Source organism: Ciconia boyciana, chromosome 7, assembly GCF_034638445.1.
Source record: "Ciconia boyciana chromosome 7, ASM3463844v1, whole genome shotgun sequence".
NCBI classification, from domain to species: Eukaryota; Metazoa; Chordata; class Aves; order Ciconiiformes; family Ciconiidae; genus Ciconia; species Ciconia boyciana.
In genome coordinates, this window is record NC_132940.1 from 10,751,289 (window position 1) to 10,777,771 (window position 26,483).

The following is a 26,483-nucleotide window of genomic DNA, read 5'->3' on the forward strand; positions in this document are numbered from 1 at the left end:
AGCGGAGCGGAGCTCTCCCGACGGGGCGGGCTGCGGACCCGCCGCCCCCCGCTCCTCTGGGCTCCTTCCATTATTCCTCATTTTCTCTCTGTATGCCGTGTCCGTGTATCCCGCCACCCCGTTTTAAAGAGCAGCCGAGGGGTGCAGCAGGCTGAGCTGCAGGGACAGCGAGGGGGCCAGGAGGAGGGTGGGGGGTCGCGGCGACTCTGTAATTAACGCTGGGAGATTATCCCCCCCCCAGCACCACCACGCAGGGGCCATCGGGGGAGAGGGAAACTTCAGGGTCTGCTCCAGAGTGGTGCTAAGCAGGGGGCGGGGGGGGCATGGCTTCCCTTCCCTATGCCTTACGGACCCCATCACCCCCCCCGGCCCTGGGTCCAGCCCTCCTCCCTCCACCGGCATCCCATCCGCTCCCAGGGATTTAATTAGGCGTTTACACCTCGGCTTGGAGTAAATGACTGGTAAGAAGTGTTGGGGGGGGAGGGGGGGGAGGATGGGAATGGGGGGGGTGTATCAGCAGCCCCGTTTTGATTGACAGGGTGGAGGACCATTGAAAATCTTGCTGGGTAGCTCCCGGGTCGCTATGAAGCTCCTTTTAAAAATCCTTCTTCAATGCAGCCTCCCGGTAGATGGCAGCTCCGCCGGGCGCGGAGGCAGCGCGCAGGCAGCGCGGGCGGATGGAGTAGGGCGGGACGGGGCGCAGCGCCGCGCCCGCTCCCCGCGCTCCCACGCGTGTCACCGCTCCCACGGCGGGCGGAGAGGCTGCGCCGCCGCCCCAGGTAAGAACCCCCCACAGCCCCGGGCAGCGCGGCTCCGGGTGGGTTGGGGATGCGGGGGGAAATAAGGAGAGTTTGGGGCTTGTTCGCGAGGAGGGGGAAAACCTCTCCGTGGGGGACTCCGCGCCTGGCGGAGGAGCCGCTGGCAGGGATGCGCGCTCCGCGGAGGAGGGGAAGCCCAGCCCGGGCTCCAGCGCAAATCCTATCCGCTCCTGTCCCCCTTTTTTGCTTTATTTGGAGTATACTACGCTTTCTCACAAAAAAAAAAAAAAGACACAACCCTAACTACCAGCCCAGGGCCTCGCTCACACGAAACGCGGCGTGGGCTGGGGCCGTGGGCCCGCTCCGGTGTGAGTTCGGGCAGCTGGCGGGGCAGAGCGGCGTGCAAGCCGGCTCAGGGGAAGGCGGGGGACGCGCATCCCTCCGCCTGCCGGGCTCCGAGGGGGGGAGCGCGCAACTTTCCCTCCATTTACATAACGGGGTTTTAATAAGCCGCGCAGCCCGGTGAGAGCTCGCCGGGGGCAGAAACCAGCCTGAGCGGGGGAGGCCGGGCCACGGCCCCGCTGGGCGGGCGGCTCTGTCTGGGGCTGGGCTCTTTTTTCCGACGCGGCTGGAAGTTGAGTGCGGAAGGGACGGCAAGAGAGGGCAAGGCTCCGGCAGCGCTGGGAAACCTTTCTAGGGAAAATCACACCCCCACGCCACCCCTTTGCGAGGTTAGACGGCAAAAGGGACGGGGACCCGCCTGCAAGGAGCTGGGGGGCCGGTCTGTGCCGCCCCCCCTTCCCTGCTCTCACTTTAAGAGGTATATAAATCCCGGACCTGCGCTGTCAGGCTCGCTTGACAAATTAAGGGCTTCGCAGTCGAAACCTATTTACACCTCCATTATAGGGCTAACCAAATGGGGATCAGCATGCATATTTTTACCGCAAGAGCTCTCATACATCTCCGCCAGAGTCGCCCCTCGGGCCACGGGATAACAGATAGGGAAGGGGGGGAGGCTCCGCCGCAGCCAGCACTTGAGCGGAAAGAAGTCCGTGTCCCCGCTCGGTGCCGGCTGCCCGGGGCACCGGGGACCCGTCCCCCTTGCAGGGGACAAGGAGAGGGCGAGGGTGACTTCCCCGGGAGGAGGTTCCCGCCTTGGGGGGGGACACACGGGCTCCTCTAGCCCAAAGCAAGGCCCGCGGGGAAGTTTCCCTCCGAGGGAGATGGGGTTTGACTGCGAGACCTGCCGTGGCTGCCCCTTTTTTTAATTTTATTTTTTTTACGCAGAAGGGGCAAGAAACGTCCCGCACGGAGCCCTCCGGTCCCCGCGGCCGGCGGCTCTCCCTGGCTGCTCTTCTCCTTTATTTCCAGGCGCGGACCTCGGGGGGAGGGCAGGGGGCAGCGCGTCCCGGCCCGAGACCCTGGTGTCCCCGAGGGTCGCCTCGGCGAGCCCGGCAGCAGAAAGGAGGGCGGGGGCAACCCCCCCCGTTTCCCGGTGGGATGCGCGCACCGAGCGCTGCCCCATCCCTTTCGAAACGAAACGCGGGCGGAGCGAAGCGGCACCAAAACCTGGGACCCGGGGAAGGGCTCGGCCCAAAACCCCCGTCCGCGGGGCGGGGGGAGGGCTCTGCGGGACTCCCGCCGCTCCAGCCGGCCGGGCTCCGGCTGTCCCCCGCGCTCCGTCTCGGCTTCCAGCGCCGGGGAAAAAGAAATCTCCCCCCTCCGCCCCCTCCCGTCCCCTCCGGCGGCCCCCTCCAGTTCCACTTGGTTAGCTCAAGTTTTCCATGTAAATGACAGTAATAAATATCTAATCATGTCCCGCAGCTATCGGCGGCTCGCCGAGCAGCCGGCATTAATGAGACATCCAGGGGAAGTGGGGGAAAGGAGAGGAAAAAAAAAAATTGAAAAGGAAGAAGGAAAGTTTTTCTGCTCTCCCCAAAGCGGTTTCTAGAAGCGAGGCCCGGCCGCGCTGGCGAGGGGATGCGGGGGGCTGGGGGGCGCGGACCCCCCGCGTCCTCCGGAGCGATCGCACCTGTGGGTCGCGCTCGGGTTCAAACTCGTCGGCTTTCATTAACCCCCTCCCCAAAAGCACAGCAGTCCCCCTCGGGAGGGGGGGAGCAGGCAAGCGGCGGGCCCGGCCGCATCCCCAGCCCGGGGGCTGCCCTCCCGAAAGCCCCGCGGAGCTGCGTGTGCCCATCCCCGCCGTGATTCCCAAACAATTAATGGGGCTGCAAAGAGCTTTTAATGCTGATGGGGGGGCTAAGGTTGAAATTAAACCATGAGAGTTGGATTTGTTCGCCTAACGCTAAACAAATGGAGTGATTACCTTCTTTCCAAACGCATCAGTCATACTACATTAAGTAGCAGAGAGCTAATTATCCCAATTAGGAGGCTGATTTATAATTAATGGCTTGGACCAAGTGATAATTGGATGTTAATGGATAACAGTTTTGTCTGAAGTAGCCTCCCGCTTCCCCAAAGGCAGGGCTGGAGGGTTTTTTTTTCTCTCTCCCTCTCCTCTCACCTCTGCACGGAGCACAAAGCAAATGAGGAGTGAAATCGGCTCTTAGCGGGCTCGGTGGGGACCGTCCTCCGGCCGGGGCGGGGGCCGGGAGGTCCCGGGGACGGAGAGGCCGCCGGCCGCTTCCCAGCCCGGCCGGGGTTCAGCGAAGTCGGCTGCGGGGGTAACCCCCAGCACCCCCTTCCCCAGCTTTTCCAGCAATCCCTGCTGCTGTTTTCCTCCCCCCCTCTGAGTTCCCAAGACGTGGATAGCTGACCCGAAGCGGCCGGGTTGTCCCACGTACCTGGGTTCCTCGCCCACCCGTGGGGCGTGAGCTGTGTCCTCGATGGGGGGAAAAAGCTCAGCCCCAAGGAGTGCTCCAGTGCAGAAGAGGCTGTTCCCCTGCCCTGCCTGTCCTAGGGAGAGCAGGATGAGGCTCACCTTGAGGAGGAGACGTTTTACATCCTCCCTGGTCCACGTTCCCTGGGCTGCTCAGGGCAGTGGGGGGCACTGGGTGAATTTGCAGTTTCTCACTGCCCTGTGTTTCTCTTAACCGCATCTCAGAACTGGTACTTTGACTGTTGAGCTTTTCCTTGCCGTGCTTGCTTTTCACCCATCAGTAAGTCAATACAGGTCAATCCCGGTTCCTCATTTGCCCCAGCCGGAGACACTTGGACCTACAACCCTTTGGCTTTCAGATCATGTTTCTAAGTTCAGTTTCTCTGTTCTAACTAAGAAACATAAGGGCAGACAATTCCTGAAAGGGTAAGAGTGACTTCAGCTCTGAGTTACCCCATGACCGATGAGCGGTTGTATTAAATTACACCAATGTACTCAATGCAAAACTATGTCCAAAATCATACCGTCAGTACACAGAAAGCCAATTTAGATTGGCTTTCCAGCTTTCCCTGCTAATTTAAAGAGACCTTGATGTCTAAGCGGGACATTCTCCTTGTGCTCACGCACATATCAGCAGGCTCCTGCAGTGATCTTACTGCCGTCTCACAAGACACAGCTCTGTTTCACAGAGCTGGTGCAGATGTTGCTTCTCCTGAGTGCCGGGGTCGCTACCTGCATCAAAGAAACAGAGCCAGAGGAGCTTCCCACAGGTCAGAGAGAAGGGCAGGCTGGCCAGGCAAGTTTTGCACAATATAGTCGTAGAGGGAGAGTGACTGCAGTGGGTTTTGTTCCCAGTGTCTTTATCCTTTAAAAGAACGCTTTGCTGAGAAAGAGGGGAATCGGATGAAAAGAAGCCAGAGTGAACAGTTTCTGTCCACTCTGCGTTATCACAACCAGCCCTACCAAAACAAAGGTGCTGCAGAGAAGGTCCAGGACCAAGCTCTTCTGATGTGGTTACCTACTGGTTTTGCTGGTGAAGGTATGGGTAAACCCTTTAGCTAGAAGTATTCCACGTTTTCTAAGACATCAGTTATTCTTTCAGTGATTTTTCAGAGGCATCTCAAAATTAACCTCATCAAGTTGGAAATGCTTCTGCTGAGGCACTGACGAATGCCAGTCAGGTCTGAACCCTTTCAAAAGGTTCAGTGCTGATTTCCACAGCTCATGTGCAAGCAGAAATGTTTATAGCTGCCTTGCTTCATTTGGCAAAAACACGGAAGTAGGGAAAATGCTGAAGAACATGGATTCAATAAAGCCCAAATTTTCCCATGTTATGCAGCTACTGATAAACTAACCTACTTTGGGGCAACATTCATCAAAACATGCTTGTTGCAAAGAGGGTGGAGAATTCCGAAATGCAGCTAAATATCCAGGAATTAATTCATGGTGCCCTGGGGTTAGCCAAACCTTTGGTTTTTTTCTGCCAGTCTGTTCCAAAAGCTACTGAAATTGAATTTTATATTTTTTTCCCTTTTGACTTTGCAAGGTTTTGTATTGGGCCCTTTATGATTTCTAAAGCATGTCTGGTACAGATACAGCTCCTAGGATGGAGAGAGGCTTTGAGAGAGGGCCGGGAGCAGGGCTGGGACCAGGAGGGACCAGCAGGTCTCCAAACGATGGCAAACAGGCGTTTACAGCGAGGAGTTGTGGGTGGACCACAATACAAATGTGGTTTCTTCCTGGTAGCTGCTGGCACAACTCTTTTAGGACCAATTGCAGCCTCTGTGTCTCCTGAGCAAACGTTGATTTGAGAAATGCTGCTTTAAACTGTCCAGATGCTAAAACTTAAAGTACGTGGTGTGTGTGTGTGGGGGGGTCATGCTTGAACTCCACTAGGATATTCCAAAAAAGCAAACCAGTTGGGCTGGGGGAGGCTAGCTGATGGATCTCAGGGGGTAGAAAATGCTCCTGCCAAGGGAGCTGCAGAAACCCCATGTCTTCAGCCGTCTGACACCAACCGTACTGAGCGCCGGGGGAGTGAGCAGGCAGCAGCTCTGCACGCTCTTGGCGTGTGTTAGCCCAAGCTGGGTAAACGTGCCTCTGCCGAAGGACTGCACATCTCCCCGCAAAACCCAGCGGACATTTAGCTGTTCTGCCTGTTTTACAGCACGCAGCTCTTTAAAGCTCAGATCACCTGCTGGTGGCCAAAATATATTGCTTACCTTGGCAGCTGCGCTTGATTCGGTGTATGGATCCAAATGCTTACGGGAAAGGAAGCATTACATGCACCCGCGGTGCTCCCCAGCCCCTGACGCCTCTGCTGCTAACTCCAGTTTGTGGCCCTGTTTTAAGGTAGCACAAGTCTTCCCCCCAGTGTAAAAGCCATTGAACTCAAATAGCTTTTTTTAGTGGTAGGAAGAAAATTAGTGTTATCACTTGTAAAGAAGGAAAAATTAAAACTTCTGGTTTATTCTTTTAAGGTATTAAAAGTGCCCCACAATTGCATGGCTTGCTGCAGCTGCCTTCCAGGATTTGTTTTTCTTTTCTTTTTGACTAAGGTAGGACTTGTCTCTCACTTTGCCTTATAGCTGATCTTAGTCTGAGAAGAAGCAATTGCCACCGTGTGTTTTGTAACTGTAGTTTTGAGTGCCATAAGCACCATCTGCAGGGGCAGACCCAGGGTCCAGCTATACTTGCAGAAACATCTTGGGTTCAGGCTCTCAGCTTCTGTATCCTTCAAAATTTGCTTGTTCTTCAGATCTCTCCAAAATCAGCTTCAAGCAAAATGGCACTTGGTGTCACAGCCTTGCAGCTTTTCAGCTAGCCAACTGAAACAGCACCTAGAAAAGTCACTTTGTGCCAGCCAGGTTAAACTCCAACGATGCGGCACAAACCACTGCATTTCACAAAGACGCGTTGCTCTCTCCTCCTCTTGTGCATATATAACTACTCTCAGTTTAACACCCAACTTACGTTTACTTGTTGAATAGTGATGGTGGGTGGAGAAATTGCCCTCTCTCCATGCCTCATCCCAGTTGCTGCCCTTGGAGCCCAGCATCTCGGCTGAGGCATCGCACTGGGAGCGCCTAGAGCGAGCACACATTCCAGTTGGCAGCACCTGAGAGCAGCAGGGAGAGGAACTGGGAATGTCTTTAACTGCCTCAGCAAATCTTTCCAAAGCTTATCTGTCAGGGCTGTCTTCTGTCAGTGCTTCCTGCAGTGACTGACCTCTCCTGTTAGGGCTCAGGGCTAGATTGTAAGATCAGTGTCGTGGTTGTGGTGCTCAGGACAGACAGAGGTCCTGGTCACTAAATGTTGCAGGCTTAAAAATATGTTTCGACACAGAACTGTAGATCCTTGTCTTGTTAACGAGACCATGGCATGGGTAAAATCCTCCAGGATATTGCTGCATCTTCCAGGGACAGCGGAGATTCCTGAACCCCCACCAGCAGCCCCAAGGAGCTGCCTTCAAGCCAGTCAGTTTGCTCCTGCAAGTGATCTATCTGCAGTCAAATACGCCACAGGCAAAACTGTTTTGGGGGCAGAGAGCAAGCAGTGAGCCGTCCCTCATGCTGCCAGCAGCCCTGAAGAAGGGCAGAGTTTGGGAAGGCTGGTCCTCTCCCATAGTCCAGTTTGGAAAATTCCCTTTGCCAGCTTTAACGCAAATGAAATGATGCTGCAAAGCCATTTTCGCTCAAGCAAAGCCATTTTCGCAAAAGTGAGAGGAAGGGCTGAGCCAGACAAACCGCGTGCAAATACAACTAAGCCAGAAACATGCATGTTTTGGAAGGGGTGAAAGTTTGGTTTTGGTTGCGTTTTGTTTTGTTTTTTTTTCAAATAAACACCCAGGTTAAACGCTTTAAGCTGTTTGTGAATCTAGTAGTTTGATTGCACAGCGCTTTAAGGTTACTCTGAGCCCTGAAGCCAGGGCCAGTCTGGAGGCAGAGATGCCATCAGGTCTCGAGACGTTAGAAGAGTCGGGCAGCGCAGGTACGTGAGAGCCTGGCTGCAGCGGGATGCTGCTGCGTTTCACGTCCGTGAACGTGAAGCGTGTGGCGGCAATGCTGGCAGAGCCGGGGCTGTAGGTACTCACACTCCTTGGGGTCGATCTGGGCTGCAGAGTTCCGTTTCTGTTGCGATATTAATCATGAGAAATCTAAAATGCATGATTTTTTTTGCTGTTAACTGAGCTGGAAGCAGAATGAGATCCTGAAACTAGAGCCAAAGTGATGTTCATATTAAGAACTTTTCTTATTTACCCAGGAAAATGTTTCTGCTTCAATATAGATTACAAGAGCTTTTACTGAGGGTTGAGTGCTGCTCCGAAGGGGAGAAGGGAGGTGCATTTATACTGATTTGATCTGTAAGCACTGATTGTCATGTGTAAATTATGGCAAGCAAGAGATTCAGCACCACAGTGATGTTTAGTGATCCCAGTCCTGGCTCTACACTGCAAATCGCTGGGCTCCAAGCCTTAAAACTTACATCTGGCTCAAAAGCAGAGACTTTGAGGGTGTCTTTATTTTATTTTATTTCAGACCTTGCGAGCCTGCCCTTTGAAGCATGCCTCTGCAAACAGAGGCGCTGGAAAATCTTTTGCTGGGAACTGTCTAATCAATCACTCGGTTCTGTTATCTGGGGCTTTGGGGGGGGGAGGAAATGATTTCACAAAAGCCTTAAATAAAAATCACAGCAACTGATGAGAGTTACCTCTGTCAGCCAAGGCCTGTTATCTCAGCCGCTTGCAACCTGGTGTCTGAGTTTGTAGAGCCCTGCAATAAAACTTCCCCATCTCAGCAGGATGCTCTGAGGCTTGTTTCATAAAACTCGCAAACCCTCTCACATCCTATTGTGCTTCTGCTACAAATAAATGAGCATTACAAATACAGTTGCTGTGCTCTTCAGCAACACAGCCCTGACAGAGGCAATTATTTGACAAGGTCTACCCAAAAACCGTGACGCTGTCCCTAACTGGAAGTATTTCCAAATTTCAGCTGCTAGCAAACCTCCTGGTTTTAAGAAAGAGATCTTTTTCGTTTATACTAAGGTCAGTAGTAGTAGCTGAAGGTGAGCTGCAAGAATTGGTATAATCGGTCAGGTTTTGCTTTCAGTGGGTTGCGACTTGTTCAACTAGACCAGGTGTAATTAAGATCTCACTCTGCACTAAGAAATTAACTGCATTTAAATCCAGGGATTTACAGAGGTGTAAAAATATTGCAGGAAGATTAGAAATGGGGAACCTTGATTTTTTTTTTTTTTTTGAGAGCTGTTCTCAATTGCTTTATTTCCGTTATAAGAAAAGTCCTTTGGAAGCCTGTTTTTATGGTGCATGTTGCTCTCGGACTTTGACGTTTGAATGAGAAAATATGATGTGTTGCAGTATTTCAAATTATTTATATTTCATCCACTACAAAGGCGAGATTGTTTCCTTAGACATTCAGCAATCTCACGTGAGGAACAAAACTGATTTATAACAGGCTGGTTATTATCTTATGTGATTTTGGACCTTTATATATCTTAAAGATTTAGGGATATAAAAAAAAAAAGATTGAAGAAAACCTCTTGCAAGGATCATTTATTCAGAACCCCCCAGGTATGTAATTCATTTAGTACCAAATACATCTAAACCCGATGTCTGTATATAGTGTGAGCCTATTTTCCTAGACTGTCAGATAAGCAGAGACAGAGATTCATCATTTATCTTGCTGATTTAAAGTGTTTCTGAATAAGGACTCAAAGCATAAAATCATAAGCAGAACAGCTGGGGGGGGATATTTTGTTGTGATTTTATTTTCGATGATGTTTATTGCCAGCAGTAATAAGCGGGATGTTGTTAGCACAAACCATTTGCTGTTATTCCCCGTTAGTGATGAACAACGGGTTCCTGTGCTTTGCATAAACACGAGTAGCGATCTGTGCCGTGCGAGCAGGCACTCAGGCTGGAGGACTGCAACTTTTCTTTTTACCTGACAGGGCTGCTCCTATTTTTTTCTGTCACCTGCAGGACCCCGAACACCAGACAAGAGCACCAGACTTTTCTTTTGTGATTTTTTTTTTTTCCTGATGCTTTTCCCATGTTCAAGCTGTGTCTTGCATCAGAGCGCAGACCCGAGGCGGTGCTGAGCTCTTTCAAATTTCAAATGCATCTCTGGCGAATCTCTCTTCATCAGTAATGAACTATGGTGTTGAAATTCACTTCTACCAATGAGTTGCTGAAGTCCAGATGTAACTTTTTTAGTACAGCTTATTCCCACATAAAGGCAGCCTCATAACACCCCCCCCCATCACCAACTCTCCCAGTTTCTGGACAGATTTAATTAAATTATAACATAACACCCCACAGTGCCCACCAGTCAAAAGCATACTCTGGTATACTCTTCTTGACTTCTCTAGGAAAAATTTAGTCTTTTTAACTCATAGGTTTTATTACCCCATTCTTCATGATGGCACTTGAGCATCTGGTGTAGGTCAATGAATTTAGTCTCAGTCCTTTTTTGAGTTTGGGAGACCCAGTATTCGGAGGGACCAACTGAAGGGAAAAGAGAAAATGATCCAAAGCCCCTGCAAAGTTTTGAGTCCTACATCCAGCTTCAAACTCATCTCGCCCAGCGGTGTTTGCTGGAGAAGGGCAAATGTCTTTTCCTATGTGTTTTTTTACTTCTACCTGGGAAAACTGGACAGAATAAGCTATTGAAGAAAATTCCTCCATCTTGACTCAGTTTAGATTTGGGGGAAAAGAGGGTATGTTACTCCAGAATTACTCCACTTGAGCAAAACCACTGTCTTGGTTTAAAATTCCTTTCTTCCACAGCAGCGCTGGCACAGGGAGCTGCTGTGGATGTCCTTATTCAGGACAGCTCAGCATGGGGACAAGCTCTCCAGGGTTGACACGAGCTCTGTGGCCAGCACAAGTGACATCTGAGTTTGCAGGCTGCAGGGATTGATAAGTTTTTCCCCTAATGAGTTTTGTCAGTTCTGCGTGTTTGTTAAAGGCCTTGTGTGTGGCTGGCAGCTGAAGCCAGGTACAGACTGAAGACGTTTTGATGGGGGGAGTAAGGGGTTGAAATGAGGAGAGGAGCAAGTAGAAAATGTCCCTAATCCCAAATTCTTGGATGCAGTTAATACAGCTCCAGGGTGGGTTTTGTGGCTTTATCTTTTTTTTTTTTTTCCCCCCTGATAGAAGGGAAAATATGGATGTTTTGTTACAAGGTGCTTTTCAGAAAACTTCAATATTTAATTTTTAAAAGATATTTTATTGTTCCCAGATCTGTTTAAATTCTACACATATACAAACACAAGCCGCTAGGAACAGGAGTTTTCATCTAGCGAGGAAATGTGTGGTTCTCTCCTCTTCGCATTTTGTCTCAGGACAGAATTATGCGCCTGGATACAAAATTAGTTACCAGTTAAATAGGGAAACTTAAAGCCTTTTACAAAAGTTGAGAAGCCAAAGCTGATTAATATTAAAGTCCAGGGCCAAATTTCCCCTATATGCTATGCTGTTAAGTGATGTACAATAAATTGCACTGCTCTTGTGCTATACGACTTTATGGGAGCCCGAGGTTTTCAAGGCTAGTGTTGGGAAGGGGTGGATGGGAGCCACATTGCAGTTGGAGCAATGCAGCTCTGCTCCGGGATAACGGCATTCCCGTTCCTGGCTGATAAATGTGTAAATTGTTTTGCATCAGATTGAACAGCAGCAGCTGAATTAAGAGTCGTCTGCTCTCTGGATTAGTCTGGGATGGGCAGAGACCTACATTGCCTGGCCTCTAAGCAATGCAGAGGATGGAGACACCTGGGTTTCTCATAGCCGGCAGCAGTTAAAGCTAAGGGGGACCCCTGGTCATCTCTGTGAGGCCAGATCCCGGCAGGACACAGCCCCCACAGCCTGAGGGTTTGCAGGCTTGGGAAGAAAAATGGGCACAGCATCCATGGGACTTCCATGGTGAAAACTTAAGTGAGAGGTAAAAACCATAGGAGAGTTTTTGGGACTGAGGTAGTAATACCAGGATTGCAAAGGCAGAAGGAGCGGGGACCCCAGCAGGGTCCGGCACAGGGCATGGTGTGGAGACCTCCCAGCTTGGTGCTGCGAAACGTGGGTAGCTGGGAGAGAGCAAGTCTTCTGATGCCAGGGACGGGAGAGTCACCGATGCGGCCCCAAGGGGCCGTGCAGAACGAAACCACCCGTCCCAGGAGGTACCAGCCCCAGGCACTGCACGGAGGCATCCATCCCCCTGTGCTGAGCAAACGCTGCAGGATCAGCCCGCAGGCTCTCAGCAGGGGCAAACCCAGGCTAGCCTCACCCTATAGAGAGATTTTCCTCTCACCTGTTGTTTTCCTGCACCTTCCCTCAGCTCCCATCTCCTTTCTCCACCGCTCCCAACTCTTCAACAATCTCTGATGCACAGAATCAGGGTGAGGCATCCCCTTTCTTTCAGGATGGACCCTATGTTACCCACCCAGCTGTATCGACAACTGTACCCTTTCACAAAGCAGGAGCTCAAACTTTGCTCTCATCCTCCTCCCAGCTGTGGCTGTTCCTGAGGTCCCCCAGCCACCCAGAGACATAAAAGATGCATTCGCAGATTTTGAAAATTAAAACCATCTATACAGCCAGTGGGGAGGGATCAGCTTGTTTGGTTGCTTAATGAAATATAAAGATTATTTTAACCAGTGTAAGCACTATTCGACAGCTTGTGAAACACAGTGGTGGCTTGATGAATGGCTTTCTCCATTAAAAAAATTGCTGCATGATGTCTTTTAAATATTTAATTTATTGGGGTTGGAGTGTGCTCGGAGCTGACAGTTAAACAGGAGCTGTTTGCGGTCTCAGTTAACTTTGCTTATTAGGCTGAACAGTCTCACTCAGTAAATGCAAGATACCGCCTTTTCCCTCATTTTTTATACCGAATCTGGGATGATACATCTGCTGCACAAGTGGGTAGGAAGTTCTGCCTGTTGTCTGCACTGCAGCACGCCAGGCAGTTATCACTAAAGCTGTGACGGGTATTGACTCCCATCCTGAGTCCATCGTTATTGTCCCCTGCTTTTTATTTTCTTTATTTTTTTATTTGATGCACTTTCTTCTAGGCCACCCAGAAGAGTTTGTTCAGACACACATGTACACACAAAAGCATCTTTTAACAATCAAATAAACTGAAATCTTCCTGGAGCAAGTGTTTCGGTGGAAACACTGGGCTCCAGACACAACATCATTGGCAGTGTCCTCAGAAGGCTTTATGGTATGGGAAAACTCCCCTCCTCTCCCTCTTCATTTTTCCCTTAATGTGCCAGCTTGGTACACAACCAACGGCATGCAAGGGGATTAGAAAAGAAACAGGCATTTCTGTGAGTTGGGAGTCGAAGGCGCTTGGCCTCCCACGTATCTCCTGGCAAGGCTGAGCCCTGGTGTGGATTCTCCAGTGTCTATTAAGGATGGAGGTCTGGCAGCAGCCCAGGGCAGTTAATAGGTTCTGTGTCCTCAAATGGTTTTCATGAAACACGCAGGAACTTAATAAGCTTTGAGACCTCCACCCTGCTGGCCAAAGCAGTGAAACCAGCCAGCCGGTTCACAAGTTAGGGGGTGGGGAGGAAGGAGGCAAAACGAAGATGCAAACCTCTGTCTCCCTTCTTGCATCAGCCAGAAACACCAGTCCTGCTCTTGGACTGCGCAAGTGAAGCAGTGAATGACTCTCCGGCCGGCTCTGGCGATCTCGCTGCCGATGGGGACCAGCTGAGCACTGCCGCCCGCTGAGCTGGCTTGGCGCACGCTGAGCGCTGCTCTGCCGCGGGCTGGGGTGGGAGGATGCTCTTTGGAAACAAACTGCGCCGAGGATGGGGTGAGGCTCCTCCACAGATGCTGGCAGAATCAGCCAGGGTAGTGTCCAGGTCAGGAACCTGCATGTCCTCCCCAGGTGATGGGAGATGTCCTCTGTGGCCACGTCAATGGCGTGTGTCACTGGGACACGTTCCTGTCCCTTAGCATGTGCCTCCAACAGCAAAGCTGTGCAGTCCAGCAAAGCAACATCCCTGCTGGAATTTTGCTGTGTACCCATTGTGGGGAAAATACAAATACCAAAAATCTGTTGGCATGTGAAGTCCCTCACTTTGATCAGAGAACCAGCAAAAAATGTTGACATTGCTTAGGTCTTCCTTAAGCTCGATTAGAGCAGAGCTATGGCATTCTTGTGTTTAGGTCAGCATCTGAACCCAAAATATCCATTTTCACAGTGGTTCAGCTTAGAATAGCATTGGCTTTCTCTCAAGGATGTGGCTGGCATTTTGCAGAGCGAGGTGGGGTGTGGGTCCCTTCCAACTTGAGATATTCTATGATGCTATGTAGGTGCTGGATAGCCACCAAGCTTTTTTTTAGTCTAAATCTAAAGAATAATTTGGGAGTGAATCCAGAGTGGGCAAGCAGGGAGACACAAAGCAGATGAAAGTGGCATCAGGGTGTGTATCAGATCTTTGTGGTGCAACCACACCTGGATCTGTCGCCCTCCAGCAGCGCTCTTGGCACTGAAATGATGTGGTGGCAGAGCAGAAGGGACTTGGGGAAACTGGAATGAGGCTGAGTGCTAGATTCCCAAATTACTGGTTTGTAATTACTGCAGCCTCTTTGAGAAGACAATCCCAAAGGCAGCACTCACACTCATGACACAAAATCCCTCAGTCAGAAAAAACCCATTCCAGAGTAATGAGGACCATCCCTGAGCTGGCAGCGTGTTTGAACAAACTCCAGCTGCATGGCTTCCCTCCTCCGTTCCTGGGCATCATGACAGAGAGGTGCTTGCGAGGGTGAAGCCAGAAGATGCCCCAGGTCATTGCTAGACCCTACAACATAGAATTCAGCTGCTTTTCCCAGGAACTGCAGCTTGGTCGCTAGATGTTAAATAAAGTCACTCCATGTTTGCTTCTTACATCAAGGTGGTTTGGGAGAGAATGGGAATTCAGAGCAGGGGGCGTAGTGGGACCAACTCGTTTCCATCCCTCCCTCTTCACCGGGAGTCTGTCCTCCATGGTATAAACCCTCTACAGGAAAAAATGAAGGTCTTTCCTCCGTACAAAAAAACAACAGATAATTTTTCATCCAAATTTTTGCTGTTCAATGCATCAGGTTTCTCCTAAAATCATGGGAATTGAACCACCTCCCTCCAGTGATCAAAACTGTTTTCTAAGAGTTTTCCTAGATAACCTGTCTGCTTTCCTTAAGTTAGTCCAGCTGGACATCTTTCTCTGAATGGTCTGACTTCTCTGACTTTCCAGATGATGACTTGCTTATGTAAATGGTGTTTTTAAAATTTTATTTTATGGCAAATGTTTCACAACTTCCTTTCTGATGTCTTACAAACTACAGAAGTGGCATCCTGGAGGCCCCCAGTCATTTATAACATGGATGAATGAAGCATCACTCAGCTTTTGAGATCAATATTAGCTCAGTTTTACAGATGGTCTGTAAGGCAAAACAGCTTGAAGTTTCATGCAGAGCCCACAGTAGAAAAAAAGCCATTAGTTCTTTGAAATAATTTCCTTGCTATTGAGCTATGAAATGTCAGTATTTATTGCAAACCTTAATTCCCTCTTTAGCCATAACATTTTTGGTCCTATTACGCTATGGATTTATTTTCTTTTACACCACTTTTTTTTTTTTTTCTTTTTTCTGTATCATTTGTGTTTTGTTAAGAAGAACCTTAAGAAAAATGAATGGAAATAAATTACGCTTGAGTGGGTTCAGATAAGAAAGATTATTTGACATTATAGCAATGGGATTACGGAACAGCCCACTGTAGGCAATGACAGGGACAAAATCCCAGCTAGTTCTGGGATAGAGCTAGGTCGGTTCATTAGAAGTAACAATAATATGAAATATTTTATTATGGTATGTAAAAAAAATCCTTTCTCATCTTTTGTTCAGCATATCATGAGTGGGGTATAGTCAGACGCTGATCTTCAAGCTTGGAAGCCAGACTGGTGTCACTTGTGCTTTAGGTCTACAGGAGGTATTTTGATTCCTGTCCCAGCACCTGTTGGAGCTGGGAGGTTGGAAGTGAGCCTTGCATGTGGCAGCTTAAGTTTGAGCTCAGCATTTCCAAAGCTCTGCTGAGGCACCAGGACACTGGAATAGCACGCTCCTAAGCACCTCTTTCCTCCGGCTGCTGTTTTTCAGGTTTATGTCGCCATGCAGCACTATGGAGTGAACGGTTACTCCCTCCACGCCATGAATTCACTGAGCGCCATGTACAACCTCCACCAGCAGGCAGCTCAGCAAGCCCAGCATGCCCCCGACTACAGGCCCTCGGTGCATGCCCTCACCCTGGCAGAGAGACTGGCTGGTAAGAACAACTCATGGCTTTTGCTGGTCTAGAATATGGTCTGCCTTTCCCTGGGAAAAAAACCCCTTGTTGCTTGCACTGAGTGAAACTCTTCTTCGGGAGTTGGCATGTGACATAGCCAACTGGCATGGTGTGCTCCTGAATACTAGCCATGTGGCCAAGCTCTGCAGGTGACACATGCCCCACAGTGTTTGCTGCCAGCGGGCCACTGCACCTTGCTGTAGGCTGGCCTCCGAAGGCTGGGGAGCCTGGAGGCGAGAGGGGACGCAGCCCCACTATATGGGATTGAAAACAGAGAATTAAAAAGACACTGGAATATGTTTTAAAAATTGAACAAAAAATAGTAGAAAATTTTACTTTCTTGTTAGTAAATAACAGCACAATGAATATGAGCACGCAGTGAATTGATTTCCCTTACCGAGGGGCCCAGGACTTGCATCCCCTAACAGCCATCTCCTGTCATCCGAGGCCATAGCTTGTTCTTCCATGTTGCCCCTTCTTGCAGCTATTTTCCATTTCTTGTCCTACCAAACACTCTTTCTCTCTAGAAAACAATCTTCATTTGGATCTTCTTTGGGTCTCATCTTGACCTATTTCTTCCTGGGGTTCCTAGACCTTGGTTTGGGTGACGCTTTCTTGCAGGTCCTGCTGGTTCCCTCTTTGTTGCTTTTGTATTTTGCCTTCTATAAAAGAGCTTTTTTAGGCTCAAAGAAAGTCACATATGACTTTACCCGGAGAGTGTTATTTACACAACATTGTTGATGGTGGGACAGTGGGACAGGAGCTGCTGCTCCAGAGCATCTGATCTGCTTTTCTGTGTTCAGCCACGAGTGTAACAGCACTACATCGATACTGTCATTAGAAGGAAGTGCAAAGTCCAGAGAGTATTTTATGATTTGGTAGGGGGAATTGTTCAAAAAATAATTGATGGAGACCTGAGAATATTTGGTATGGTAGGGTAAATATATCTGCTCTACATTTCAGCCTACCACAAAAACCCCAGATCTGGCTGAGATCATCAAAGGCTACTGCAATGCAAATGGTCAACAGCTGCAACATCACTGTTTTGGTCAGGGCTTGGATGCAGTGTGGTAGAGCAGACCTGACAACCAGTATACTGAAGCTAAAGCAAAAAGTTACCGTAGATGAGATTCTAGAGACCTTACCAGAAAGGAATGATCTTCCCTGACTGTCTGAAAATTACACATTTGCTTGAAGATAGCTTTCTACTTGTCTGATATTAAAGGAAAAAAAATGTGGAGTGATTCCTTCCAGCCTAAAGTAGGTGGAAAAAATTATCTACTCAGACAACTTTAGTGGGCTAAATTTGAGAGACATGGGCTTAAGCCAAAATACGGATGCAGAAGTTTCAGGATGGTCCTCCTAGGTGTGTAGTCCATGAAGGCATGGTGGTAAAGGTCTCGGATTCTTTGGATCAGTGGACCACAGCTGACTCTCAAATCTTCATGCCAGCAATGTTCCCTTATCCAGCTGCCAGTAGTGATCTCCTTAACATGGTTCCTCAGACCACTCACTGTGGCCTGTGGGATCTCTGGGAGGCCATAGGGCAGAGCTGGGAGTCGCAGTCCTCATCAAAAAAGAACCGAAGTGGGATCAAGGAGACCTGGACTCTAATCCTGGCTCTACTGCTGGGCTGCAGAGTGATGAAAGGTGGGCACTTTCCTTGTCCTGGTCATCCATCCCCTCCTTCCCTCACCCTTTCACCGTGTAGGTGGTCAGACAGGAGCAGATGGTCCTGAACTCTGCAATGTGCCTTGCAGACCTTGGGTCTCAAGGTGCCCCTTTCCTAGATGCAAGGATCTCTTGAAAGATTTTTGTGATCATCTGTATTTTTACAGTAGAGCATGGAGGACTTAATGTCTTTGACCCAAACTAGGGTAAAAGCAGAGTGAGATAAAAAACAAAAAGAATAGAAAAGCTATTATCATATTCTTGACCAGGAGATTCAATTGGTTTTCTGACCTCTTATCTTTAAAATTAATAACTCACCTGGAAGACTTTCCAAACCATATCCCACGGTCCCCTTGTCTGCTTATCATTGGCGGGGTAGGCATTACATACCTACGAGCTGGTTCCTTTGCAGTTGCTTCACATTCTGTTACTTCTGAATATCTTTCAGTGCAGGTTATAGATCTCATTTGCCTTCCAGGGACAGTCAGAATAAAGCAGCACAAAAGCAAATGACCTTAAGTCAGAAAACAGAGGTTTCTGATTGTAACTGCAAAGCCTCACCTGCAATTTATATTCTCCTTCTTGCACAAAGCCTGAAAACATAGTTAAAACATTAAAATAATTGCCGGTTGGCTCTTGTTGGAGTGGCCAAACTTAATGCATGAGCTGCTGCCTCTGGGGAGCTGGTAGGTCTAACCTCTACTCTAGAAATTCAGGAATATTCCAGCCTGCAGGTAGGGTGTTTAACCAGTGTCCTTTCTCCTGATTTCTTGTACTTGAAACACAAATGTTAGCTTTGTATAATGTTTCGGGCTAGCTTCAATTTCTTGTCCTGGAATATCCTTTCTCCTTGCCTGGCTGCACTGTGAGCTGTGTCTGAACGCGTCAAGGACGGTCTCTTTGCCCCCAAAGTGGCAGCTATTACCAGCATTTTAACTCCCCAAGGAGCTCCGATACCTTGAACACAAAAGTCTCTTGTATGCAGCCAACACTATATTGTATTTGGCCGAAGACCTTTAGCCTGATCACGTCTTTTCCAGGTTGCCAAAACCACGCAGCTTTGGCAATTGCCCAGAAAGGCGCTGCAAATGCTGACCTAGAATGAAACAGCTGGAAGTTTGGAAGAGGAATGCTTGAGCAGTGCAAAGCTGATTTGCTACGCTCATTAGCCAACATATTTGGAACCTGGCTGTGTGGTTCTGGAGCTGCCCTAACAGCAGGTTTTGTTTTATTGTTTACTTTCACGCCACAATGCTCGTGACAAAAGCACAAATAAACAGCAGCAAGAGCTTTCATCTGGCTCTGCGCACTGATAATGCTGACTTTTCTCCCTGATAGTTGTTTTCTAGTGTGTTGATTCCTCCCTTGTACTGGAAGTCACATTCTTAACTGAATTAAAAATGATACCAGACACGGCTCTTTCTGCATTTCCTCTTTGAGAGCAACCTCTCGCCAGACTATTTCATTCCAATGCTGTAGCACAGCATGTCCCAACTTGCATAATAAAGGGGTTTTTTTTCATTTTAAAGTAACTTATTTTCATTGATTTAAGATCTTTCTACTCCCACTAGCTGTTGTGCAATAATAATGCCTCTGGTAAAATAATAAGCTCTTTACTGTTGGCCTCAGATTTTACCCAGTCTGAATTTCTTCTCTGCCCTCAATTTTGCAAGCACAGTTTGCAAAGTCAGACCTTCTGAGTAGCTCCTCTACTGAGAACTCAGCACATGAGCTCTGGGCTTGCAATCAGTGGGGCTGGGCTTAGTTCCTGGCTGGTGTTTCCACCCCAGATGCTGGAGAGTGTCCGCGCTCAGTAAAGCATGTGCTTTCAAGCTAAACACACAAAAGCACATGAGCTTAAGTGCTTTCCTGAACTGGAGCCCAGAACAGCTCTCCAATATCATGCCTTGAAGACTACAGTGAGCTACATATGAGACACTAAAGAAGTGCCAGCTCAGCCTGGTTTCTGGGAAGGTGCATGTCTTCTAATGCAGCTGCAGCCAACAAAACGAGCTCGAGGCAGCTGCGTTCGAGCTGCATGGACTCTTCCCACCGGTCAGCACAGCGCATCATGGCAGCGTTGAAGCCTACAGAAGCTCTGCCCTGGGCTGCAAGGAGAACATGACACATAACGTTGGGCCTCTCTCCTGGTTACTACAGTGAATCTCCCCACCTTGTTTTTAGTTGTGTTTCTTAATGAAAGAGGCTTATGCCACAGTGGGGTCTGGGCATCTGCGTGTCCTGCCCCACTGATGTTGGAGCAGATTGGCTTATTTGAACCAAACTTAGCACTGGAGTCTCAACAGTTTCCACAGCTGTCATAGAAAGAGGTTCCCTCTCCAGAACAGGCTTTCTAGTCAGAGGTTTTATCCCCTCAGACACCTCAATTAACCAGCAAAACACATGTATGTGTTTTATTAGATCTAGACCATGAAAAAAAAATTTTGTAGGTTCATCTGATGTTAGCAAGTGCTTTATTCGACTGTCAGCATACAAATTCCAATAATTAAATTGGCCACTTTTCTTGTCTTCCAACGGCTGTACATTTCAAGACATCATTTTGGAGGCACGTTATGGATCCCAGCACCGCAAACAAAGGCGAAGTCGCACAGCCTTCACCGCCCAACAGCTGGAGGCGTTGGAGAAGACCTTCCAGAAGACTCACTACCCAGATGTGGTGATGAGAGAGCGGCTGGCTATGTGCACAAACCTACCTGAAGCCAGAGTCCAGGTACTGACATTTTGTGGTTTTGTGAGTGGGGATGTTTAAAAGAATATAGTGGGGTTCCCAGAGGGTTGACAGCTCCCTTGACCTTTCAAGATTCTTCCAGTGTAACCAAAGATTTTGGGGTAGTAAAGTTGTCAAAGGTGGTGGGGGGGGATAAAATCATCCAAAGTCACACATCTGCTAAAGAAATTCTTAATCCACATGCACATTTTTTAAATTTAGGATTGTCTGAAGTGTACACTGGTTTTCATTTGCTCTTTCACATTTCTTTGGGGGAAATTTTACAAACATCAACAGAAGTCTACTTATTTATTTATTTGCAAGGCTTTTCTGGCTTTCGCAGAACAGCAGAAACCCAAGTAATTCCAGCTGCTCTTTTCCACCAGTGTCACTATTTGTAACATCTCAGGCCAAGGCTTGGTTTTGGTTTTTTTTCAGTTTCAACTAGCGCAACGTGCTTCATAACCTGCTGGTGGGGAGGTTGTTATATTGCTGAGTTTTAAAAGACTAAATAGCAAGTTCTTCAGTGTGAACTGGATAAGTGGTAGAAAAAAATAGTTCTTGTATATAAATGTCAAGGCATTTTGATCTTCAGAATTTTTGTTTCCTCATCTAACTAACCAAACAACACTAACAATATTTGCAGTTATATTTCTTCCAATCCGTGTTTACTGATTTAGGTTAAAAAACATGGATTCTCTCATCCTTCCATAAATTCGGTTCCCAGATAACAGGTTATGCCTATAATGACTTATTTTGAGTGTTGCTGCCATAGTTTTGGTACACTTATAACGGACGGTTTGAGAAACTAACAGAGCACTGTACTGTAAGCCAACGTAAAGTCACCACACTCAACTATAAGATATTCTGGTTGGACACAACTGCCTGACCAATTTAGGGAAAAAAGAAAAAAAAAAACCCAAACCAAACAAAAAACCAGAAAACACCACCAGTGGAGTGGTTTAAAGAGTCATCATAAAGGCTGGACATTTTTTAAAATAGATTTGTTTTGCTATTTGTGGAAGCACTGAAAACAGGTAGAATTCTGAGATCCAACAAAGTGGAATCACATTTGGGCATAGTGGGTTTGCAGTACCTCATTACTTGGGGTTCCCCTGAAGCTCCCAGGCTGAATGATGCTGAATTTGGCACTAAGCAGGATTTTCACCAGTTTTCCCCCTTGCTGTTTGTGGCTTTGAAGGTTTGGTTCAAGAACCGGAGAGCCAAATTCCGGAAGAAGCAGCGTAGCCTGCAGAAGGAGCAGCTGCAGAAGCAGAAGGACTGTGAAGGGAGCCACAGCGAGGGAAAGACAGAGCCACCCATGCTGGAGACCCAGGCCACCACCCTGGACACCGAGAAGGTCCAGAGCCTCCCGAGCGAGGTAGGCACGGACCTCAACCTAACCCTGTCGGAGCAGTCGGCCAGCGAGTCAGCGCCTGAGGACCAGACGGACAGAGAGGAGGAGTTTAAGAGCACCTTGGATGAGGCTAAAGTGGACAAGAGCCCTGGTGTGGACAGCAAGGCTTTGAACTGCAAGAGAGCGAGCCCAAAAGCAGGTGAGGGGCAGCATCTTGATGGGGGTTGGTGTCAGGACCTGGCATTTCCCAGGGGGATGCTGGTAGTTGGGTATAGTCCCTTATTCCCTATGGCGTGGGTGCTTGCAGGTAGGCTGCCCAGACTGGTGGTCTTGTCCCCAGCACTAAACTAGACCCACAGAGGGCACGATGTCTATTGCAGCAGGAGCACAGAAAGAGCAAAGATCTTCTGCTCAGGTTAGAGCCTGGGGAGAACCGTACCCAGTGGCAGCAGGAAAGCCATAGCAAAGAAGTCAGCCCTATTTCTATGCTGTAAGATGCTAAGTATGGAATAGACACATGTTTAGCTCTCCTGAGCTAACATAACCCCTCTCGTTTGCCCTCCTGATGCAAGAGAGAAGCCCATGCTGCAGTCCGAACCCTACTGGGGTGCAGATCAGCACCTGCATCCAGCCTGTAGAAATAACCCCCATCCCCTCTGTCTCCTGCTACAGAGTCCCCTATCAGCGCGACTGTGACGCCTTCATCCAGCAGTGGCCTGGCTCAGACTCACTCCTACTCCTCCTCGCCCCTGAGCCTCTTCCGCCTGCAGGAGCAATTCCGCCAGCACATGGCGGCCACCAACAACTTGGTCCATTACTCCTCCTTCGAAATGGGGACACCGTCTGCCATGCCCTACTTGGGCATGAACGTCAACATGGCACCACTGAGCTCCCTGCACTGTCAGTCGTATTACCAGTCGCTCTCCCACGCTCAGCAGGTCTGGTCCTCACCCATCCTGCAGGCCTCCAGCTCCCTTCCAAGCCTGAACAGTAAAACAACAAGTATTGAGAACCTAAGGCTCCGGGCAAAGCAGCACGCAGCGTCCCTTGGGCTTGACACCCTACCCAACTGACTGCCAGATGAGCTACCATTGCCTGGCGGTAGATGCACCAGAGGTTGGCACTAGACGTGTCACTCCTTGAACCCTCACCCACCCTCATCTCTTCCTGGAGTAAGGTGCTCCCTTTCAGGGAAAACTTTGCATTTATTAACGTCTTATTAGCACCATGATTGCATCAGACATTGCTACTGGCCTGGTCTCCGCTAAATATTTAAGGAGGAAGGGGGAGAGGATGGATGTTTAGACAGATGAACTGTCCTCTGGACTGCCATGAGTTAAGCCTGTAATGTTCAGGAGAAGCCCCTTTTCCTCATCCCCGCGATACTGTGCCAACTGTGTTATATACACCTTTTTTTGTTGTTGTTGCGTTCTTTGGGAAAAGAAAAAGTCCTGCTTTGTCTTGTATATAGTTTATAATGTTGAAAGCACCCATCACCTGTGTGTTACTGTCAGTGTTACAGAACTGTGACCTCTTTTGCTTTTATTCCCCCTTCCTTCTCAATTTTAGTAGCTAGTATCAAAGTTACAAATCCGCCATCCTCCTGACCTCAGCTCGTAGCTAGTTGCTCTTCTTGGGTCAGCATCCTAAAGGTGTTTATGATGAAGAGAAACGATTGTGCACTTCACTGCTCCACTTCTCCCTTCTCTGCTGAAGCTGTTTTTATAGCAGCCGGGAAAAGATAGCAAGGTGAATTTCCTGTTTAAGCACTTCCTATAAGGCAAGCATTTTTCGTTTACTTTTTAATAGCACTTGTTCAAAGACAGAGGGCAAAATATTGGCCAAATGCTGCTGGCTGGGGAGAAAAAGGAAAGCAAAATTCACAGGATTATTTTTGATCTAGATTGTTTCCTCTTTGATCTTCAGTGAAGTGTAAACTCTATTTACAAATTACGGGGTTTTCTTTTTGGAGAGCATTTTGGTCTAACTTTGACAATAGAGAATAATAAAAACTTTGTATGAACTCCTGGTGTGTTCATACACCATGAATTATATGGTTCTTTGACAAAAACTTGATTAATGCAAGCTGTGTCTAGAAAAAAGCTCTGATCACCAAATTCTACCCTCAAGCCCCGCAGCTTCAGAAACTGGTTAGCAAATGAAAATGTAACAAGTGAAAAATGCTGAAACGCTGGAGGCAAAGCAGGTGATAAGCAGGGGCTTTATATTCTGTTTATATTCTCTGGAGCTGAGGGGGAGTAGATAAACTTGCCAAAAATATAGGGTTTGCAAGTAACCAAAATTCACCAGCTTCAAAATAATTCCAGTGAACAGTTTCAGCCTCCTTTCATTGGAATGAGCCATCATTCAAGCTGGGGTGGTTTTCCTTGTTGAGAAGCAATGTTTCTGCCAACTCAAATCACGGGTGTTTTTGCCAAACCAAATAAATCCTTCGAACTCACTGCTGTTATCCTGAGCATTAGGGAGGGATGATACCCAGGTCTAACCTCTAATATTACCTAGGACCAAAAAATCCAGACGGACTCTGTGGCAGGTGCTAGGTTTGAATTCCAAGTGTGTCAGCCAGGTCTGCCACCAACACACTGGGCAGAGCTGTGCTAATTCACTGCAGATGATCAGCTGGTCCATATTTGATTTAAGCATGAACTGCAGACCCATAGCCTACGGCCCCACTCGCTCCCACCTTGCTTCTCACCGGGGCAGAAGCCAGAGGTCAAATTACCTCTTAAAACATGGGGGAAGGAGTGTTTTCAATTCCACTAAAGCCTCTTGAAAAAGCATCTAACTCCTGCAAATAGAGACATAAGAATAGCTACGTTTGGTGGGAAATGATGTTTTATCCCTCATAAAGTTGTAGCAAGAGCAGACCTCCGGAGAGGGCAATTCACTGACCGCACCAGCTTCCAAGGCAAATGGAGCATCTTCCTTAAGTATTTCTGTTGTGCCAAACACTTCAGTCTTGGGGTTCTTCTCTCCTGCTTTAGTTTTCCTGACTTTGTCAAATCAGCCCCTGTGACTGGCAGAATTCTCCACTTTTTCAAAACCAAATGTATTCATAGGAAGTAGATTTTTGGCTGCTACTTTCAAAGGAGTCTGATTAAATTAAAACCACCAAAGTGCATCTACCATCTCCAAAAAGATCCTTTGAAAGTCCCAGCTTTCATTTTTTTGTATCCTGTCACCACAACCAGGGACACCAAAAGAAAGCTTTAATTTTTCTCCTCCCCCTTCCTCAAAAAGCTATATTCACCTTTATTTTTCCTGCCTCCTGCTAACCTCAGCACATTTGTAGGCTATGGAGTTGCTTTGCCAGAGCAGAGCAACTGCAAATTTAATTAACGCCCCTTCTGATATTGTTCCCTGGTGCCAGTCTAGACTGAGCTGATGAAGCAAACAAGGGTGGTAACTGGCAGTGAGACCAGATCTGGACTTCAGCTCTTCTTTAAGTAATAAAAGATGCCCATGAAACTGCAACTCCTGTCAGTGGGTGTTTCAGGCAGAGGAAAGAGGGTTGTAGTCGCTCTTGTGCCATCCCAGGTAAAATGGGCATCTCCCCTCTGCCCGGGTACCATGGGGCTGGAAAGGGCAACGTCGGCTCGGGCCTGGGAAGATACAGCCTTACTGTAGGTCACGATGGATACCACAGCATCCGCCACAGGAAGGTCAAAACACGTGGATTTGTGCCCTGCTTCTGCAAGGCAGGGACAGGGAGTGCAGGAGATAAGCTCGCTTGATCCAGCACTAGATTTGCTGTGATCCTCCGGAGGCAGAAGAGACCTTCCCCACCGAGCCATGGCGGGGAAACTCTTCCCTGTGCCTCAGTGCAAAAATTCATTTTAACATTTACCGCCTTCACACGACTCGACTGACCCTGGTGTCTGACCCTCTTCGTCCCCCTGGTATCGCTGACATCCTCACAGCAGGCTTGGAGCAGCTACCGGGAACTTCCCAGACAAAGGATCTGGCATGCCATTAAAACCACAGACATCGGGATGAGGCCAGCACAGCCCAGAAAGCAAACGGGGGAGAGGAGACATCCGGATCTCCATCACTCCCTAGGGACGTCTGTTCAGTGTCATCCTCATCTGCCTCTGCATGGTCCAGCAGCTGAGCGAGGTGCAGCTGGTCCTGGACCAGGGCATGAGCATATTTCTTACATGGGGATTATTTCTGCTATTCTGAATCTGGATGAAATATCTAAAACTTTAAAATAAACAAAAGAAAAAACAGATTGCCTGAAATATATGTAAGCCCCTGAAGTATTTTATGCCAAGTTTGGGTTTTATCTTCTTATGGTCAAAATCAAACATCCACAATGGGAGTAAGCTGACACGTAAAGCCAAAATTGATTTGGAAATGCAAAAAAGCAAGAATTTAGGCTCCCGGCTTGCGAAAGTTTAATAATGAATTATCTGTCAAAACTGACTTTTTCCTGCAAATTGTTTTAATGCCTCTGGGCTTTTGGGCTTTTTCTGACAAAAACAAAACCAAAAACAAAACCAAAACCCAAAAACCACAGGGAGAAACTCCCCATCCAGTTCAAGCCTGTGTATGTAGTGGGAAGATCGAAGGGAGCGATTCTGCATCATTCCTCTTTGAACTTTACAAACCTGAAATTTTTTTCAGGTGGGAAGAACTCCTGCAAATCCCCCCCTGATTTGCAATGGAGAAGGTGAGGTCTGCTTGTTCCCTCTCCTTCCACCAGCCCCAGCTATTTAGGAAAATGAATTTGTTAATAGAGTCTCAGAAACAAAAT

General features: G+C 48.2%; 1 protein-coding gene across 1 annotated transcript; it reads left to right on the top strand.

The window, feature by feature from the left end:
- Window positions 1-612: 612 nt before the first annotated feature.
- On the top strand, window positions 613-22,779 carry DMBX1 (diencephalon/mesencephalon homeobox 1). The gene is given in 6 exon segments (XM_072867950.1): window positions 613-717; window positions 720-779; window positions 15,764-15,929; window positions 20,174-20,352; window positions 21,551-21,905; window positions 22,379-22,779. Coding segments are annotated over 6 exon segments (1,266 nt in total).
- The last annotated feature ends 3,704 nt before the right edge of the window (window positions 22,780-26,483 follow it).